At 38.1% G+C, this 22334-nt stretch overlaps 1 protein-coding gene across 5 annotated transcripts in view; it reads right to left on the bottom strand.

The window, feature by feature from the left end:
* Positions 1-1609: 1609 nt before the first annotated feature.
* Positions 1610-22334, bottom strand: part of EVC2 (EvC ciliary complex subunit 2) — a 74615-nt gene continuing 53890 nt past the window's right edge. For all 5 annotated transcript variants that reach the window (XM_087737515.1, XM_087737518.1, XM_087737516.1 and 2 more), the window contains exons 17-22: positions 15042-15269; positions 12959-13170; positions 11408-11495; positions 4576-4769; positions 3570-3671; positions 1610-3051 (exon numbers count right to left, since the gene is read on the bottom strand). In XM_087737515.1, coding sequence (XP_087593641.1) covers positions 2778-3051; positions 3570-3671; positions 4576-4769; positions 11408-11495; positions 12959-13170; positions 15042-15269 — 1098 coding nt within the window. In that variant the 3' untranslated portion in view covers positions 1610-2777. The remainder of the gene's footprint in view (positions 3052-3569; positions 3672-4575; positions 4770-11407; positions 11496-12958; positions 13171-15041; positions 15270-22334) is intronic.

Below are 22334 nucleotides of genomic sequence, written 5' to 3'. Positions count from 1 at the left end.
TGAGGAGGACTTGGCGGTGTTCGTCGATGAGAAGCTCAACAAGTACCCAACAACGTGTATCTGCAGCCCAGAAAGCCAACTGTATCCTGGGCTGCATCAAAAGAAGCGTGGCCAGCAGGTCGAGGGAGGTGATTCTCCCCCTCTACTACGCTCTGGTGAGACCCCCATCTGGAGTATTGCATTCAGCTCTGGGGCCCCCCACATAAGTGGACATGGACCTGTTGGAGCGGGTCCAGAGGAGGGCCACAAAGATGATCAGAGGGCTGGAGCATCTCTCCTGCGAAGACAGGCTTCTGTCTTCTTGGGGTTGTTCAGCCTGGAGAAGAGAAGGCTCTGGGAGACCTTACTGCAGCCTTCCAGTACCTGAAGGGGGCCTACAAGAAAGCTGGAGAGGGACTTTTTACAAGGGCATGTAGTGATAGGACAAGGGGTAATGGCTTTACACTGAAAAAGGGTAGATTTAGATGAGATATAAGGAAGAAATTCTTCACTATGAGGGTGGCTAGGCACTGGAACAGGTTGCCCAGAGAAGTTGTGGATGCCCCATCGCTGGAAGCGTTCAAGGTCAGGTTGGACGGGGCTCTGAGCAACCTGGTCTAGTTGAAGATGTCCCTGCTCATTGCAGGGGGGGTTGGACTCGATGATCTTTACAGTATGAAATACAGATCCTAATACCTATGGTACGGACACAGAACTGCACACAGAACAACTGGCCCTCCTATGTCCTCTGAACAACTCAAAGCTGAACATAAGTCAACTCTTTACTGAAGTGGACTATTACCTAGGTAGTAATTCTTTCATAAGGCATAAGAGATTTTAAGATCTGGACTTGTCTTTATATATGTATTGCATGATATGAAACAGATTCATAGCAGGGTATGACTTTCCCTGCTAGAATAGTTACGATCACTGAGCTGCTTCAAATTTGTGATGAGGTGTGCGAGAGTTACAAATCAGCTTTCCATTATTAGACATACAGATTATCTGTTAGGATAATAAACTGATATTGCAATCAATATTCAGATGTTGCATTATATTATTGTAACTGATTAAAGCTATTGGCCCCAATATCTCATCCGTGATCAGTCCTGTCACTTCTCATTTATATTATAACAACCTAGAGTCTGGGCTTGCAAAGAAATCTTGAAGAGACTCATATCCAAGAGAGAGTACTTCAGCTTTCAAGTGCTCCTTGCAGCCCCGAGCACAGCTCAGGTTTTGCTATTGGCTTTTCTTGCATAGGGCCAAACCCCTTTCTGAAACACCCGAGCCTCCTCCTATACTGCTCTGACCCACCTCCAAGGTAGGACAGACCCTATCTTTACCTACCGACGCCTTGGGGACAATATACGAGATGCATTAAAATGGAGAGACTCTAACTCCCACAACCCTGGTAGACTCCTCTTTCCATGAGAGGGATGACTTCTATGAATGCAATCAAAAAATAATTAGGATTATCAGACTAATTACTGCATACATTTTCTAATGCTAATAGCGATATGAAAGACTAATTGTTGTTTACTGTGGAATGAATATTTAAAGCTGTCAAGAGAAGTGGAGGAAAAAAAATAATGTTTTTTTTCTCCACTTGGAATAGATGCCAACTGCAGACACATTGTAACATTTTAATTTTTTAAATTAAATTGGCACCCTATTAATACAAAGACACAGAAACTCCATACACAAAAACCTGCAAAATATATGATTACAGTACCCTCAGAGCACAGCATTCAAATACCGTTCAAAAAACCTCACAACAGGTTGAATATCATGAAATATAAAAAAAAATATATATGTATTTATTTTAATTAGCCTTTTCCTGTTCCTGTTTTTAGGCTTCATATTTACAGACTTCTTTCTGTCAACTATAAAGGGTTTAAAAATTAACTTTTTGAAATGTAAAATGATCTTCTTGTCAATTCAGAGAAAGCCAAGAATAAGAACTTCAAAAATGCCCACCTAAAATTGTGACAGTTGGCAGCATTGCAGTCAAAAAAGCTTTTGAAGGTATTACATGCCCATTTACATTTCTCCCTTTTCTGCTGAGCAAGTGTGATGATACTGGTTCACGAAGAAAAAGACTGCAACAGGTTGCAACTATTTAACACAGTTTTGAAATGTAGCCACATTGATAGTTCAATTGGAGTTCAGAAACAATAGGGAAAAGCTGAAGTTACTCCAGGATGTAAGGCTAAGTACATATGTATATGCTGAAGATCTGGACTATCAGCTATCACTGTAGCACACAGATTGCAGAAGTAATATTCAAAGCCTATTAAGAACACAACATCAAACAGTAAATTAGCTAGAAAAACAGAAAATCAGAGAAGAGAGGACTTGTGGGTCATCCACTTAATCTCTTCATGTCATCTGCTATACCGCAGCTTATTACAACAACATATAAATACAACAATAGTAAATCAGTACTTACTTTATAAATATCCTTTCTATATAAATTATGAAAATACAGCAACAGTAAAATCAGTGCAAAATTGACAAAAACATACTGAAGGAACACTGAGTCCCGCCTGCCAGAATGTGCATCATAAAACACCCATATTTCATCTACTGCATCATACACTGACAAGAATTAAAAAATGCACAATGCACATTGCTAACTGCGCCGTTCTCAAATTACAGCTATTTACAGTGTCAGACAAATGAGATTAAAACAACTCACATGTTATTTAAACTGCACACTTCATTCTTTCTCATTATTTTACTGAATTTTAAATAACTTCCTCTTCCCTAATTGATACTTTGAACGGAAATTGCCTTCACGAGTCCATATTTGCACGAGCAGCCTTTCTGGAATTAAGAAAGTTCTTTTTCTTTTTCCTTGGAGAATTATGCAAAGAAAGTACTGGATCACTTGGCTCACGGAATAAAAATACCGTCTCCCCTGTGTCTAATAGCTCTATGGCTTCGGCAGCTGCAGTGTTCAAAGGAACAGGTGGATCAGACTGCTCCGTAGGAGGATGTGTAGAGGAACATCCAAGATGAATGAATGACGCTTTTTCCAAGAGGGCACGTTGCTTCTTCTTTATCAAGCTACATTAATGAAAAAAATTAAATTGAAAAATGAAAACTTGGGCAATAACTTTTGAAAAATGAAAACTTTTTGGGGAAAAAAAAAAAGCATAACTTCCTATATCATATCCTGACACAGCAGTGGTGATTTTGGAAGCTAAAGAAAATCGTATTTCAACAGATGATAGAATTCTAATTTCCATTCCAATCCCTAATAATTTACATATCATTTTATGAGATACAAAATTGCATAAGGAAAGGTAACCTTATAATAAATAACCTTAGTGAAGATGGCAGTGTATATGAAAAACGTGTGAATTTTGTGGATATGTATGGAAAAATCTTTTTAAGCATTTACTATTATTGCTTATTATGTGTAAGTATGTTATAGGAAACACAAGCACCAAACAGCAGAACAGTGTCAGAAAATGCATATTTATGAACTTATTTTCTGATTTCTAACAGATGTAAGAGGAACCTCTGGAGATGTAATGAAGTATTAAAAAACCCAGATATGTTTCTTCCTGTTTTCTCCTTACCTGTCTTTTCTCTTGTTTAGAGAAGGGATCTTTTCCAAACTTCTGTTTATCAGATCTTGCCTTACTTTGTTCTCCAGTGCTTGCCACAACTCTTGGTTCTTCCTGAAGGAGCAGAACAGAAAGAATTCCCAGCAGCAAATCCCCAAATATGCACACTTTCCTCCCCTTTCTGATTTTAGCTACCAAACCCACGATAGTAATACCATGAATACAGTCAGTAACAGCGTTCAAGGATTTTTGCTGCCCTGCCACAAATCATTTAAATCAGCTAAGATCACACCGCAGGGCATGGTCCCAAGGACCCTTATCTGTTCCTTGACAGCTCGCATCTGACGACTGGAGGGCCCAGTGCCACATCATCTGCTTTTCTCTCCTCCCCATGTCATAGCAGGGAGTTGGGAGAGAGGGTCCGGGAGCACCTCTCGGTGTTAGCCGCACAGCTATTCAGCTGGTGTTAATGGGGATAAACTGGAGGGATGAAGGCTCTGGGACACTACCTGTCTCTGTGAGTAAAGGGGAAGACAGTGGTCACTTGGGACTTTAGTAATGAACAACAAAGGGACAGGCATCTGCCAGGTTGAAACGTCCATTATTAGAAAGGAGGACCTCCTTTATACCTTTAGGAGCTATAGACATCTGAATTCTGGTGTGCTATGAATATGATAAATATAAAAAGCTGGAAGGAAAATGTTTTAATAAACTCCAATTAAAGTCAACAGAAAGAAAATTATCAGAACAAGATTTATAAATCTATAAAATAACCGTTTAATTCATAAAGTTATAAAATTTATTAATTCTTAATCAATCAATTTATTATAGTTAAAATATTTCACAAAATAAGGTAGCAGTTTCAAACTATTTTTACCCCACAAAAATATTTCAAAAGGAAACTTATGCACCTGTGACTTTTTCTATTGCTGTCAATCAGCTTGTCCAGCAAATACATATATACACGTAAAGCAATAATCTTTTCCTGCAATCGTCTACCAAAAAATATCACACTTACCTTTTCTTACAGCTGCCAGACTCATCTGCATTACTGTCACTTTCAGCAACACCATGTGAATATTTACTGATTGAATCAAGGACAGAAAGAACCTCACTTTGTGAGCTGGAGGGCAGCAACAAGTTCAGGATCCTGTGCAACATCCCCATTGGCACCCTCGTCAGTTTAGCTAAATAACCTGCCAGTCGGAGCTCCTAGAGGATTAATGAGTAGAAGACAGATAAATTTAGCACTGAAAATAAAAAAAGTGTTAGCAAATTTTAATTACTATCATTAAAGAATTATTCATTATAGAAAAAAAATATTATTGAAAATCATGTTAGTGGTGACAGTTTTGGTGTCAAGTGGTCGTAGTCTTATGTTCACTGTTTCTACCCTCAGTGGCCCATATATCTTACGGCTGTCCACTTCATTCTGAATATAGGCAATGTAAATGTTAAACAACCAGTTGATCTTAGCGTATGCGCTTAGGGCATGTACTCGATGCCCTTCGGTCTGAAAAATCACAATGCAACCATATTCTAGCATGTAAGGTTTAGTTAATTTATGGACTGTACTATCATAAATAAATCCTTTCAAGATAGCAAGGAAGCAATATGGCATTCCTTGGTCTGTAAAATTTGGGGTAAAAAAAGTAGCCTCTGAAAGCTAATGACAACATTTACATGTTGCCATGGTTGAGCACTTCATGGTTCAGCCTCTCTTAACACCAGATTCTGTGAGAAGCTCAAAGAACAGCTTGTAACATTTGTTAGGAGGTGAAGGAAACATCTGTTTTTGTTTTGGTGGGTTTTTTTTTCCAAACATCCTCTCTTTTTTGGCCCAAAGGTCAGTGGTAAAGCATACTCACATAATGTTCAAGTAGACTAAGCTCAAACGTAGTTGTTCCCTAGACAATCAACCAGCCCCATTTCCTGCCCCCCTCCAAACACCAAAACCCCGTTGTTATTTTCTGCTCTGCTGTCAAAACTACTGTGTCCCCAGGGCTGTTTCTGCGGATTTCTCATGCGTATCAAATATGAAAAGTCTACAATATACTGAGAACTACATGGAAAGAAAAGAGTAGAGCAAATTAAAGCAAGTTAAATGCCTCAAAGGATGCCAGAAAAATGCTGTTGTAGTCTATTCAAACCATACATGTATCTCAGGTAGCCAAAGTTAGGTAAACCGTGCCAAACCTTTGAGATGACTCCTGACAGTTGAGTCACCTCCGCTCTGTAGACCCTCCTATAAGCATTGATGGGGGAAGATGACTACAAAGCTCACGTCACATAAAAAACACACAAGGTCCCACCATGCAGGAAGACAGCCAATTTCTTTATCTACAGTGGATTCAAAATGTCACAGCAAATGTTTGAACTCTGCCTCTTTTTTGCATGACAAATTTTCAGAGGAACGAATGCACCTAGGAGATCCCTGTATCAAGTGAATCTTCTTCTTTGAAAGAAGCCACTTCACCGAAAGGGTGCTCTGTAAAGGACAATTCTTTCTGCTAAATCCATGTAAAAACCAACAAAGCAATCACCCCCACAGCAGCCCTAACCCAAATTTAGATGGCCACACAAAATAAAGATATCAAATCAACCTCCTTTTCCCATAACGGTTCTCCAAGCAGAGAACTTCTTTCCAAAAGGCAGGCAGACTAGTCACTTCCCAGAGTTTCCTGGGCTCTTCAGTGTTATAGGTTTTCCATGGAAACCACTGAGATACTAGAATGAACAAGATAAAATCCTAAGACTGATGAGAGATTAGTAAGTTGATGTGGTATCTAAAACATCCAATATTTTTATCCTGAACAGGCACCAAAGTTAGGTAAAAGAGATGTCTGTTCAGGCTACTTAGGGCAAGAAATTATTTGATTCTTCTCTGGAGAGGAATGTAAACAAGAGCTTAAATCTTAATATAGACACCTAAGTTTAATTTCTATAGTTGTATACAGACTGTGTTGTACTTTTGGTCTTTAAAAACTGTTCTTCTAGAAACTTACAAAAAACAACACAAAGCGAGAATAAAAATGACACATCTCTGTGACCTATTCTGCCCCTTTTGGCTAAATGGTGTCAGGACCTTTAACTCAGTAATTTACATGCAGATGATCGAAACATCGTGACTTCAGTACTGTTTTCCTCTGTAATAGCTTCCTCTTTAAAATGTTCTTTTCTCGACTCTGACCCTTACCTTTCTGCATCAGGTATGATTTAGACTGAGAGGCAACCCTTAATGCTTTTCTAACACAGCAGTAATCCTGCAAGGTGCCACAATGCTGTCAACAGTACCAAAAGCAGCAGAGGCACCCACCGGCCAGGTGCATCTAGCATATGTACGGCAAAGTGAGTGCTGATGTGTGAACAGGCGCCAGCAGCGCTTTCAGATGCTCACAGCTACCCAGACCAGCTTGCAGAAGCGGGAAGGAGAAGTGAACATGCCTGCAAACACAGGAATGGTCACACCAGTCAGACCAACAGCCCTCCAGCGTGGGATGCGTTTGATACTTCAGGTATATTATTTAGTATGGTACCACAAAGATTAGGAATTACGTTTTTCATAACATCTAATGGATATAAGTGCTACTTGCACCACCAATAACCTCATTTGTATTCTCTGAATTTAGTCAGAATAAAACCAGGAATGAACTGTAGTTTACAAACAGCAGAATTACTGTTAAGTGTTTGGACTGAGCAATGTGTATTTAAACAACTAATGTAAGAATCAATGAACTTGATCCATGCGGTGTTTCAAGCTTACTGTGCTGTTTCCACGTGACAGTCTGCCTGCATCATCTGTTGTCTCTAAAATGCAACTAGCGTACCTGGGGTTATAGCTATGAGCTGATTTAAAAGTAACTTCTCAGCCAGAGGCCTATGATCCTGAACTCACTATCATGCAAGCAAATCTCTTATTGACCTAGATCTGCCTCAATAAGGATGTAAGCTGAAACACAAAATGTAGGAAAGTAAAACTTATCTGGTTTTCCAGAGAGGGCTGCATCCACAGTTCTGAAAACTAGCCTAAAAGGGAAAATCCTCTTTAAAGAAAAGAATGAGTGTAAGATACAGAGGTACAATAGCTAGTTTCCCAGTACTTGCCAATGTAATGTTTTCTATAAATTGTAAGAAAACAGGGGGAAAAAAAGATTTAAAAATCAATTCCCACATCAGCTCACAGGATAAGCACAACCAGAAATAGGAATATGTTACACTGAGCCTTAGTAAATTAATAAATTACTCTTCTACTAAGCATCTACTTCTCTACAGTTGAATTAAGAGTAGTCAGGTTTGGAATTATAGTTGGAGTTAGTATACTATTATACTTGCTGAGAACAGAAAGTTTGTTCTGTATATCTGCAGGGTAAATATGTAAAGGTTTTATGTAATTTCAATAAAGTATATAGCCCAGAATATCTCTGGGCTATATTTTATATGAATAAATATAAACACAAAAACCCCAATGGTATATCTAATGCATATTTACACAAATAATTATTTCTCCAGGGAATTTTATGAACAAAACATAAAGCACAGTCCCCCAAGTATACACTGAACAGTGTGTCCAGTTTTTCAAGTGCAGTGAGGTGACAGTGATGCTCTTAAATCTCTGCCTTCAAGATGTCAAAATCTATAATTATCAAGGATCATTGTTCACCTGCTAGGGTGCTAAGATGACTGGGTACTGTGAAAATTATGACATATTCTGTTTGCCTGCATCTAATCTGCAAAACAATGATTTTAACCTCTCAACTTGCAGAATACATGCCATGCTGTTCAGAAGCTCTTTCACAACGTATCTGTGCCAAAGAAAGTTAGTAACTATCCCAGGAAGACAATTAAATTGTCAGCAACTTAGGCAACATGGTTTACCTATGCTGTAGAAAAGCAATATCCAGCTTCCTCCCCCATCCAAGTGGTACGATCTTGGGGAATACAGAACAAGGAGTGTCAGTATTTAATTATAAAACTTTCTAGGACCGAAACCAGCCACAATAACATGCAAAACCAGCATATTCGTGGTTAGTTCTGGGCAGTCCAATGATAAATATGATTAACACTTCCAAAAGGAAAAGAGCACTGCCTTTGAACTGAAATGCAAAGAAAAGAGCCAAGCTCTCTTGGGATAGGGTTCCCCTCAAAATGGGGAAAAAATTCACAGCCAGCAGCAGTAGCACTCAGCCCCTGGGTTTGTCTCTCTTCCCTCCCACCAAGTCCTACACAGCCGCTTCAGCATTCATCTTAACATGCCACACACCTTGAATTCATGCCTTCATTGAGGGAGGCAGATGCCGAGTTCCTATCAGAGACAATCAAACTCAAGAACAGCAGAAAAACATTTCACAACATCCTTTGCAAGATAAGAACTCTTCTGCTGAGCAGCTAGTTTGTTACGTGCATCTTCTTCCTACCCTTCTATGCCCAGGAGTATGGCAAGATAAGAACCTCAGTATGAGATTAATGCAGTCCTCATGCTCTCTTTAGGAGCTCCCACTCAGCAGTGGCTGTTTTTGCCAGCCTATGAAATTGCTAAACCAACAACGTACAAGGTCTCTTCAATCAACCCAAGATTGCAAGGCAATAGAGGATTTAAAAGCATTGAAATTAAACTGTGATAATGGTCTCAGTAGACCACAAGACTATGGCCCACCAAGACCAATGACTTAAATCACAGTAGTACAGGGCAAGATCAGCAAAGCCCAAAGGACCTTTCAAAGCATTTTCAATTTTTGTATCTGTTCTGATGTTTATTTTCCACTGATGCTGAATGGAGTTTATTTTATCTAAGACTTATTTTATATTTGTCATATTCAACATGTATCTGAAGCACTGTATGTTTCAGCAAAATATTCACACAAGCCTGTTAACTTCTTACCTTTCAAAAAAAAAAAAAAAAAAAAAAAGGAACGTTGAACAGGACAAAAGATCACCTTTTCTCCTAGAAAAGCGTTCTGAAATCTTGAGCTATTAGACAAACTGCAACTACAAATGGGCAAATAAAGCCTCAAATTTAATATCGCCTCTGAAAAGTGTTATAGCTGTCATTGCCCACATCACCATTCCACGACTGAACGAATAACTGAAAATAGTGGGTGACTGCCTTGTCAGCATTATGCAAGTTATTTTAAAGGAGCATAAATTAATACATATAAAGTTTAAAGTTATAAAGAAATAATCAGATTAAAACTCACCATCATGTGAGTATTTACATCATAAGCACCCCACAAAGGTCTGTAGCAGAAATTTTTATCAGTGTCAGCAGGATGCTCTTTCTGTGAAGTCCCAATAAAAGTTTAGGAGCTCTATGTGCAGTGGGCCAAGGGGGCAGAAAACAGTGAGAAGGAACTGAAGGCTGGAACAGAATTCAGCAGCTCCTGACAGCCACATCCGCTTACAAGACCCCAAACTGGCAGGGCCAACAAGGTAGCAAGCCAGTTTGAAAAAAAAACAGGTGCAACAGGAGGCGGGGGGTGTGGGGTCCAAGAGGAAAATAACAATACTAAAAAAAAAACCAACAAAACAAAAAAAACTCAAACTCTAAGGGAACACATAGCTTGCATTTAAAACCGGAAGGCTGGTAACGCTGGTCATGACCTGCTCAGCAAACACCTTCAAATGTTACACTCTGCAAGACACACCAAGATGGGTTTTTGGTGTTTGTATTATCATGCCCAGAGGACAGGATGCTCTTGGAAAGCATTAAGATGAACTTTGAATTCCCACTCTGCCTGATTTAATTCATTAGCACAAAGTGAGATCTTCCATTCCAGGACAGCACCTTAGCCATCAGGCTGCCAGATATTTAGAGGTGCAAGGCTCACAGAAGGACTCCACTCTGAATGGAGCCCAGGTGTCCACGTGAGAGGCAGAGACTGAAGGGATTATCATGCTCCTGTGAGCTTTAGGAGATCTTGATGCAAATTCCTTACCCAAATCAGAGTAAGGATCTGAAAACATGTGCTACCTTCCAGGTGAATCTCCTAACACAGATATAACAGGAGTCTCAGTCCAAGTCTTCATGAGAGCAGCTGACCTCAAATAGACATCGAACTCAAGAGAGGATAATGAGTTCAGAAAACTGAGGAGAAACAAGCCGAGACACAGGAAAAGCTCAGAGACCCTTAGTCTACATGGTCCCTCCTTGGCTTGCTGGCGTCTGAAGATCCCCATTTATGATACAGGTGACTGCGCCCACACTTGTCCCTGAGAGGCAAGATACTTGGATGTGAAAAGCTGCAACATCGAGTCTCTTCTGACGCTAGCTACATATCTCAACCAAGGCCTGCAGATAAAACTTGGGGACAACAGCGATTCATTTTTAATGCCTTTCGTGGCACTGATAGGCATCCAACGGATAGCAAATCACCTGAAGAGGTGATGCTGTTTTTGAAAACAATATGAGTAATGATACTAGAAAATTTAACTAGCAGTCCTTCTACCATTTAGTTTTGTAACACGATCAATGCAAATCTTTTCTAACACTGATTAAAGCCTAAACAAAACCCTTGTCTCATTACATGAAAACCAGACTGTAAATCTGTCTGTACACCAGAAACTCAGGCAATTTAGTTCTCTCCACAGAATGAAATGCAAAAGGACAACCCCCAGACAGGATTTGTAAGTGAACAAAAAGTAGTATAACTCAATAAAATTCAGAAGTCTGAAAATAGGTCAGAATTAACTGAAGTGAATGATAATACAGGCTGCAAACACCAGAACTGGTAGTGACTATCAGCAGAACTGGGTCCAAATACATCTGTAATGGTTCCCCAAAAAAAGCAAGAAAAGCTGATTTCCGGATACAGCTGTAATTTAAACTTGGAATCTTTGTTCAATTTCATGCTTACCTGACTATAAAGTGCAAAAAATGCATCCATTTCTATATTTTCCAGGAGATCTTCAAGCACTGCGCAATTCCATTGCTCATCTCTCAAGCTGAAGTGAAAGACAGAATTAACATTGAAATCTTCCCAGGCGCAATGACTGTGTTACAGGAAACAATATCTGAAAGTCATCCATTCAGGAAGTGTATCTTTCTGTCAGCCAAGTTGGGTGAGCAGCATAACTTCTAAAATAAGCCAGCTTCTCCTCCTTTCTCCCCTGAACCACCAAGAAAACATCAGAGCAAAATCTAAGGCTATGCTTTTGCACACAATTCAAATCTGGTATTGCTCCAAAGCAACATGATTCAACCCATCCCCATCTTCTTTAAATTTCATCACCACACTTCATGGCAAGGTGTGGATCTTTCTGTTGCTAGAATATAATGGTAAACAGTTAACTTCCTCACTACTGGTGATTTTTTTGTTTCTGGACCAAATCATGGAGACATCCTTATGTCACTTGGGAAAAGTACAAAATTTGTTTCTTCCATTATGTTTTCAGGTAAAGACTAGTTGCAGTTTCTTTGAAGGCTTCACTGATATATCTCTACAGTAGTACCCACAAGCCAGTAATCTATCTGCTCTTCTAAGTGACTCTTTACTTCTACAACAGGAGAGTCATTGATCTACATCAAGTAGAGCTCCAGCCCTTTCAGAATTAAAACAGACTTAAGAGTGCAATAATTCCACTCAAAGCCTATAAAAGCCATTTTTAATTTATCAATTGTTTCACGGAAATCCCTCTTTGTAATGGAAAGCACCCTCTCAGGATCTTAGATGAACCTTGAGATGTGGTAGACTTTTAATATTGTGCAATACAGATGGAAAGGTACTCTCTAACACCTGTAACCCTAATGAATGTAATACAATACTTTGCAATTTTGCAAATTATCACCCATTTTTGCTAGGCAACCTTCACAACAAGACAGATATTTTCTATATATCTCCCAAGAGGCATTTTTTTTTTTTGCCACTGATATCTTTACTTAAAAATTGGCCAGGGAAAAGTGAAATTGAGCCTGTCTCTGAAGAAGAGTTTATATATCCCATCAAAAATGATTGCGTGACAGGGAATTTAGTCTAAAGTGTGATGGTGGAGATAGAAATGCAATTTAAATTGTCTCAGATACATCCTCTGACCCCAGCAGATCAGGTTTCATTGAAGTCCCTACCTATCTTCTTGGGAGACGAAGGAACAGGATTAAAATTCTTTTCCTCCTTGCTGCTAAGAAGTATTGTTATTTTTCTACTGTCCCTGTCAAGAAATGGTGATTGCCATGCAACACATCACAATCTATATGTAACTAAGTTATTATTATTTCATGTATTCTTATTTCAATATTCCCAAGACTCTTCAGTTATGCTCTGGGCCACATCACAAAAATGCACTGTTCAAACGTAGTTGTATAGTCCCTCCCTGACTGAGCAGAACATTTAGCCTGCTGTTTCTCTGTAATATCTTATGGTCTGTAAGGACTGCAGTAACTTAGTGACACCTGAGACCAAAGCACTTACCTTTGCTGGTGTAGATTTATAAATTGACTACATTTATTCATGGCCTGTCTTAGCAGAACTGTCACCTGTCTGTCTGCATTCGTTTCCACAGCTTCACTTGAAAGTCCCAATCCATCTGGACTCCACCTCTGCCTACTCATTAGATGCTCCTGCTGAGCTGACTCCTTATGCAACATCTCATACTCCAGCTTCCTGTCAAGTTCTTCAGTCTCCTAGAGGTTGAAAACACGTAATGATAAAAAGTCGCAATTTAACTTGGAAGAACGAATTTCATTTGGGGTGAAGAAAAAAAGACGGTATCACAATTTCTGATATTAGTTTTTTCATTTCTCATTCTATCCAGCCACTTGCAGTCATTACACTTTCCAATTCATTGCATGGCTTCAGTAAACATGACTTGCACACTATGAGTATCGGAACAATGCTGAACAATATGAGTCAATTTTCATTGTGTTAAAGGTCGATGCTCTCTGAAACCTTCCACTATAGAGGACATCTAGAAAGTACACTACCAGCATGGCTGAGATCCAAACAAAAGAATGGCACCACTAGAATTCATCTATAACCTGCATAAAGCCACTGAAACAGCTTGAGAAACTCAGACTGACTAGTTTTAGTTATACTGAATTGACAGCTAACATCAAAGAGGTTTGAAGTTAAAAGACAAAAATTCACATTTAGTGTGATAAAGTTAGGGTTAAAATACAATGCCCTAAAAATCAAAGGGCTAAAAACCAAAGTCTTAAGCGCACTGGATCCCTCATGCCGAAGATCTCTCTTTGGTAAGAGTCAAACTAGACATCAGAGGGATGACTTCACATTCCAGTTTTCCAATGTCATTGTTGTCTGACCTCAAATAAGTTGCTTAATATCTCAGCGCCCTAATTCCCAACCTGTAGCCTGGAGAACATGCTGAATTTTAACCTATTCCTCCACCTCATCAGCCGTATTTGGACTAGATATTCATTCGAGCATGATGTCTCTAAGTAAGTATCTGCTCCCTGGTCAGCAAGATTTGACATTGGATCTTAGATCCACTCTCCTAACACCAAACCTGAACGTTACCTTGCTGTCTCTAAGGAGACGAAGCAAATTCATATATAGCCGGATGTGTTTGTTTCACTGACTGGCAAAACTATCGCTGATGTCGTCAGCATTAGGGAATCCTGTGTATTCTGATAATTTTTTTTTTAAAGTAACAGGTGTTTAAATTTGCCAGCTAGTGTGACAAAGGAGCAGAAATAAATCACAGCAAGAGAGAAAAATCACCAGGAGACAGTCCCCGTACACCAAGCCTAACAGGCACTTTGAACAATGCCTAAAATTTTTTTTCCCCCCAAAATAGGGCTCAACTCAGTTCTTGCACATTGGCTAAGCAATCCAGTGCTAGCTACTGTAGAACTCTCCTTCAATCCTTTTTCTTCATCTGTTCAAGGACAGAGAAGCTAAAAGCAACCTCTTTGCAGAGCACTCTTGCACTTACTGCATAAAAGGCCATAATTCCAGATTAAATTATTTTTAATATTCCATCTTCATACAACTTTCACTATTTCCTACAGAGTTAATACAAATTTAAACAAAACTGGAAGCATATACGCATTCTAACTGCCATTCTAAGAGAAACTGTAGAGATGACAGCATTAAAATGTAACCAGGAGTTTTCACAGCAATAGCTCTCTATTGATGCCCTCTAGCAAAGAGGTTTTGCTCTTAAAAACCCATTTTGTTTGTTCTACTCCAGTGCTCTCCCAAGCCCCACTTGGATGGCTGCAAATAGCAGGTGTAAAAAAAAACCAAAAAACTTTAATATTAACTAGCCACCAAAATACTGCTCTTTCTGACTGTAGATCTCTGGATGCTACTATAATAAAAATAAATAATAATATACAATCTTCCCTGGCTTTAATACTTTCCTTCTCTTATTTCTTTTACTGAGTGCATTAAAGTGAACATAATCACAGAAATTAAAAGCTGGGCCACGAGGAGCTGCAAACCAGCACAGCTAAATCAAAGTCAAATAAGCTACTGTGATAGCTGCTGTCTCCTAACAGGAATTTTTCCTTTTCACAACTTCATTACTTACAGGATTATGTGCTTCTAAAATCTGAACGCATTCCAATTTTGACAGGGTTTTTGATGTGCTCAGTTGTTCAAAGAGAAAAACTTGTACGCTTATGACAGCAGTATACAGCTCCAACATTTTGGATTTTTTAACAGTCTTTTGAAAGGCTAAAGAAGCAATATACTCTCCAAGTTTATTTTCAAGATCGCGCAACTGACACTCTTTCTCAAGCAGCAACTCATACTTAACCTGAAAAATACCAAAGCACAAAAGATAACAAGATTAACAGATAACCTTACATGCATGTGCATGATTTTACTACTCTGTAATTAACGAGCAGGATTAAAGCAGCAAAGAAATCAACGCTGTTATCTTATAATGTAATACATTGTTTTAAAAAGTGCTTTTAACATTAAATTCCAAGCTTTTACTGTGTTTAAGTGATCAAAAAAATACTACAGTAAGATCAGATATTTCAAAGAGATCAGGCTTTGTTTTAGGGTAGCCATAAGTTTAATATGAAATATTAAAACCTAAAATAGGGGGGTTATATACTTTTTAATCTAATAAAAGTAACAATTAAAAATATAAACAAACCTATGCTTACCTATGTGATTGGTTAAATGGGAAGATAAAATACATCCTTCTGTTCAGCAAAAATACAAAATTTATAAAGACTGTATTTACTTTCAAATTGGCAAACATCAGTTAATACCAACCAATGAAATTCAACCTACCATTCTTTAAGCAATAACCAAAAATTCTCTTACATAAAACAAAGTTAAACTGTAAATCAAGAGTCTACTGGTAATGGATTTCAAACAAGATTAAAACTGGATTGAATGGACATCAAATAGAATTAAATCAAAATGATTTAACTCAACTATGTTGCTGCCATACATCTGATGGGACATCCCCAGAAATTAACCGAGAGTGAAAGGCAAGCACGGCACGTGCAAGCACGCGATCAAACGCAACGTGATTGATGAGCTCTCCATGGTATCCCACTGACATTCACAGCCAGTGATATTGCCACTGTGACCATTTTTCTGCAGGACAATGTTGATAGCCAGCTGCAATTAGCCTCTTTAGATGCCTTCATCTGAGCTTGCCACTCTAAGCTCCCTTTATAGTCAAAGAAAAGGAAAAGGTACTTCTTGGTATGTTTCATATCCTAAAAAATGTTTTTCCACTGAGGTATAAGTGTGGATGTCTAGGTCAGACACTGATGGCTACACTGCGTATCTAACATATGGGTGGCTGAATCCTCAAAGACAGTAAATAATTATCAGTTTGGTCTTATTCTCTCTCCCTGTATTATCCAGATGAGCCTAGAAGTTGGATTGTAAGAGAGAGAAGACACAGAGAGAAAGCACATGCAACCATAAAATCTCCAACTCCACTAGCTGGTGTTGGTATCGACTGCTGCCCTACACACTGGATTTAGAATAAAGCTAAGCACAGAAAAAGCCCATCTGTACACTGCTGGGTATCAGAGTGCAGGGCTTTCCCTCACTCCATCTCTAAATTCTCTTTTGGTCCTGACAAATCTAATCAGATAGGTTTCACAGCATACCAAAAAAAAAAAAAAAAAAAAGTTTTCAGAAATCAGCATTTTCAGAAGTTTCCAGTATTACGTATTTTAATAGCAATGCTCAAGTAACTACTGTCTGACAGAACTGAAGAACCACAGCCATCAAAGGAAGCATCTTCAAAAACTTTTAAATAAGTTTTGGTTAAGTTTACTATCACCATGGCACCTGAGCGCAGGTACTCACATTTGTATTCTATGGAAAAGTATTTATCCCATCAAGTTTGGCCTCTCTCTTAAAAAACAGGCAGAGATGAACCTCCCTATTTAATTGAGATACCTACACGGTTAGTACCTTAGCATGGTAGGCATCCTGTGGTATACCTTTATATATGCAGTCTTAACCTCTCTACAGTTTTACCAGTCTATAAAATAAGAATAATAAAGACCAATAGTATTTGCCTTCAAGTGTGAACTACAACACTGTAAAGGTCAACTGTAGTCTTTAGACACTGTATGAGTTCCCATTGGCAGAAGACCTGATTTTGCCCCTCAGAGTATCTTTGCACAAATAGAGATGGTACATACTTGAGACATTAAAACCTTATTAGCTTTCTATTCATGCTAATCAGAATTATTTATTATTGACTCTATTCATGATTAGCTTTAAAGAAGCATTTAAGGAGACTTCCAGCAAGTTTTTAGATCCTAAGATGATAAATATGTAACATGATGCCCATGAATTTTCTCTGGAAATTCTATTGATAAGGGATCTGCTAAGACTGATTGTGTATCATACAAATTATATTATCCAGTAGATAGACCTAAATTTAAAATGTGATTTGGAACCACACGTGCTTGTGATATTCTCATTCATGTTCATGTGATATTCTCCAAAGTCTCCATTACATCATCTGGAATGTCCTTGAATGCAAGAGATGGAAGGTTACTTTCAGGAAATATTTCCTACTAACATGAATTAAGCCAATTACAACACAAGAGTAAGAAATCATGCTACAGACACAAAGTAGAGGCAAGATTCATTTTCTTGATATCTTTAACAGATCTCCATCTTAAAAGATAGACATTGTCTCTTAACATTACTGTTAATCTAACAAATCGGTCTTGAATAATGTAGGTGTGTGACACTAAATAATAAGTAAGCATATGGGTTACAAATAAACACAGGGGATATTTGAGTTAGGAGGAGAATTCAATTCAGAGATCATACTGGAAATATAGTAACTAAAATGCTAAAAACTAAGCTAAAAAAGCAAAAGAGATGGCCAAAATTGGGAGTTTACGGAAAAAGAGCTGAGCTGCCTTCCAGTACTTGTTCCAAAAAAGTAGATGACATTTACATTAGGATAGATCCAGAAATATCCATTGCTTGTTTCTATGTTTCAGTTTTCCTTAGGAAAAAAATTCAATAATAATAATAGCAATAATAATATTTTTTTTATATCTATCTTCCATGTTCGTTGCAGGCAGGCAAGAAACCTATTAAAGTAAATTTGAGGCCTTTTGTTTTCTGTAAATGCTTTTTATTGAAAAGCAAGTAATTTTAGCTTCTCTCATTTAAGCTCACAGTCCAGCAGTTCACAAGCATCTGAAGGTGTACACTGTACTCTAGCAGCACCGATTGGAAATCAAAGATAAAAACTTCCGCAGAACATCCTACAAGTCACAACTCTGATATAGATTGCACAAGACAGTCAATCCTATACTAACTCAGTTTTTTGGGGGAGTTTTTTTTGTTTAGTTGGTTTGGTTTATTTATCTTGTCAAAGCAAATTTATTTTCAAAATCCAAAGTGCTATTTCAAGATATTCTTATGAGCCAGTGACATAAGACTAAGGCCTAGAAGCAAGACTATTCCACACCTCAGTGCCAAGGCAAATATTTAAAACAAAAATAATAATAAATCTTTCTTCAAAAGCCTGTGCACAAGACTAGTTTCTCAAATAAGACTCAAGTTTTTGTTATAAAAGGCACACTGAATAAATTGTTGTACTACTGATCACTGTGACACAAGACAATGTTCTCAAAAGCAATTAGCAGTTTTCAGAGCCGTATTGTCTGACCGGCCAATTTTTTAAGGTCTCAGCTATGAAGATTCCATTGACTTGCCCTCACCCCTCTTTTCAGCAGCAAAAGTTGTTGCACTTTTAGGTGATTCTTAAAGACAGGATGGAATGGAAGTGAGTCTGTAACAGTAAAACAGACATGTTAAATAACAAAAGAAATAGCTTCTAAAGGAAGGCAAGGAATTTATATCTGATTCAGCCAGCCACTTAATACTTCGCTAACAACAGCTGCTATCTAGCAAGGTGTTCAGGGAGATGCATCGCTACAGCAGACATCACTTTAAGGGGTAAATCATGTTAGAAATGAACCAGGTTGGGCAACTAATGCCACAAGTCACCTTTCAAAACTGTGGCAACATTGAGTTTTGAGTGTACTCAAAAGCAGGAAAATGAAGATGGATGAGACCAACCAATGTTTTTGTCACAAGAGACTAAATGATTTATGTCATGATTTTCATTACAATAGCACCTATTCAAGGAATGGAAAAAAAAAATCAAGTAGACTTACTTGACTAGAAGTAAATAGGACCATTTTCAAAAGAACTACTGTGCTAGAGTCTATGGGATGCTCCCTATTCAACGTATTAGGGCAGCTTCTTAACTAATAGAAATTATTACAACACTACTAGCTTACATGAGTTATGACAACATACACACACTGAGGAGCTGATCCTTCTTTTTTTCCAGCTTTTATTTACACATCTAAGATACTGCCTGCCAGAATACACACATTTTTACATTATCTCAAAAAAGAGGAAAATACATGCTTGAGGTATGATTTGTTTTATATGACACAAAATTAGTAAGTGATATCCAAAGGCTGCCTTTGTGGTTTCGGAACAGGATGTGCTATAAACCTTTAAAAGTATAGATTAAAAAAATTACACAGAAATGTTTTGACAGGTGTGTGCATACAATTGAATTTAAAGTTTCCTTCTTTCTTCACAGGAGGCTCAGTTTCAGACACAAGGATTTTAAATGAATTATACATATATGAAATCTGGGGATGGATGAATGAATAATGAATAGATGAAGGAGTAAATGAGCGATCACCTTTAGTGTAAGTTTGAACCCATTAAAATGAATCATTAATAAGGATGGAAATGCAGTTTGACAACTCAGGTTCACTTATAAGGAGACACAAGAACGTGTATTTTAATTGCAGCTGAATTCAAAGGCGAAAGAGATGACGTTGATGACCGAAACACTTATACTTTTGTCAACCACTTCAAATAACAGGAGGTTTATATGATATGTTCAGTATATTCTATGAATCGTAAGATTTATGGTCCAAACTGCAAAACTAGATACTATTCGCATATTACTAAGTACAAAGCCATACGTTAAGCACGTCCAAATACACGGGAATGATGTTCAGCTTTGTCATTCAGCATCTATTCAACATTATACAGTAAATTAACTGCTTTTAAACAAACAAAATGTTGCATTACTCAGCTGGTACTACTATCTACCCCTAGCCACCTGAGTTTTTCTGCTTCGTCAGCTCTGAAATCACAGCTCTGCAAACAGAAATATGTTTGTGAAAATCAAAGCTTGTAAGTAGACCTGACTTCAGTGTGACACAGAAGGTGACTTCAGTAGAAGCTGAATCAAATACTGATTACAAACTAAATTATAAACTAGTTATAAACTAATATCCCCTTGCCATTCTTGAAGCCTTTTATCACATGAAACAGAAGACTGTAAAATACTGCTTGACATACATTGTACTATTTGACATAATATTATTAGTGTCAAACTACTTTGGTTATGATGAATCAGCTCCTGCAGGTCTGAACATTTGCTGCCGATTCCACCTGAAACATGCAAACTACACAAAATATTGCCAATGCTGTAAATGCACTGATTAATCCATTGCTTGAAAGTGCTGACTTCAGAATTCCACATTTAGTTCAGACTAATTGCTAACTAGTGTTGTCTCAGTCCTAAATATTACAAATACAGGGAATAATCTGAAAATGTACTTGCTTACCTGCAACCCCAAAGACGTTTCTCATGCATCTCTTATTATTGGGTTTTTTAAGCCCAGCAGGGAAAACAGACTAAAGAATGTCAGTATTTTTACCACTGTGTTTCTTCTGAGATAGGTAACTGCTATTTCAGAAAGGAACAGCTACTTCCTCATGCACAAGACAGCTCAAAACAGCTACGAAACAAGAAAAGTAGATATAGCCTGCTTTTGAAGATTTTCACAGCAGGGTCAATGATACTCTCAGGTGCTCCAAGATTAGGCTTCAAACTTCTTGCCATGGCCTCCCAGCTCACTACCTCCTGTCTATGAGTTGTTCTTCTCTGTCACGCCTGTTTTACAGTATTACAAAACACATCCTGCTGCTGCTTTCGTAAGCATTAGCTGGAAATCATTTTACAGCCATCCTGTAGTGAGACAGAACCCACGACACCACATGAAGTCTGCACAACAGCAGCAGGAAAGGCAGAAATACAGCAGAGCTATAGTGCTCCATCGTCCTTTTTCCCTGCCTTGAATTGGTTGTGCAACTTCAGATGGTTAGTTTTGAGTTAGATGATCAAGTGTTCACATTAATGCAAAATTTAGAAGTGTAAGATTCTAAATGAAGAACAAGGTAACAGATTGCAACAGCCAAAAGAAACTCCACTTCTGTGATCAGCTTAAGGTTTATTGCAATACTTCTGTGTCGTAGTGATAATGTGAGAACTAACAATTTTCCTTAACAATAATTCAGTTTCCGTATTGGGAAAAGCCCAAAGCATTTGGCTTTTTATAACTAATGTGCAGCCATACAATTAGAACAACAACAGGTATGCCAGATGGGGCATATAAAACTGAAACAATGAGGCTTAGAGAAGCTAACTTTCCAATTTTAAAACAAGGTTCTAACAAAAATGTAAGGCAATATTCATACCAAACAAGTATTCAGTACTTTTTGTAACATAAGAACTTAGCCCAAACTGCATTGTACTTTCAAGTAACAGTACAAAAAAACCTCTAAGTTTTGGAGGTCAGGGCATTAGGTATTGCAGCCAAAAGTTTAAATGCCTCCAGTAAAAGATCAGGGCATTCTTTGACCAGAGTTATTAAATTATTAAAGAGTGCCAGAACACACTTGCCCACTTGTTGCATTCTTGCCCAAGCACCTGCTCTCACTTTCAAAGACTGTGTGCTGGACTAGATAAACATTTGCTTTTATCGTCTGCAACCAATACTAACAACGTGTTGCTCTCGCATAAAAGTGAAATTATTTCTGAATAAACATGTTGACCCAATATTTTTCATTCCTCAGGATACAGGTATAAAAAGCACAAGAAAGAGGTGTAAAACCAGAATTTTGTCCAAATTGGTACTAAAGTTGATATTGCAATCATTTGTGAAACTATTTTTATCTACCAATGGCACCTGCTTGTTCTGCATAGTTCTTACAGCTGTACACCACCTATGTCTAACAGTTATCGTTGTAACGTTCCTTTGATATACAAAAGTAATATTACCCATATTTTACAAGCGGGAAAGAGAAGGAGAGAAAGGGTATAAGGAACACGAACAAGACCTCGTCGAACATCTTCTGGCAGAAAAGGAAAAAGCCTCCAAAATCCCATATTGGCATTGGCCCCACTCATTCTTTAAGGATTAACTTTAGACTGGGGCTGTGAGCCTTTTAAGAGATACCCACCAGAACCAAGGCTCCCTTTCAATAA

This window comes from Nipponia nippon, unplaced genomic scaffold, assembly GCF_047370975.1.
Source record: "Nipponia nippon isolate SJK-2023a ecotype South Korea unplaced genomic scaffold, ASM4737097v1 scaffold_6, whole genome shotgun sequence".
Taxonomy (NCBI): Eukaryota; Metazoa; Chordata; class Aves; order Pelecaniformes; family Threskiornithidae; genus Nipponia; species Nipponia nippon.
The sequence above is the reverse complement of the archived record's forward strand: the minus strand, read 5'-3'. Positions and strand labels throughout refer to the sequence as shown.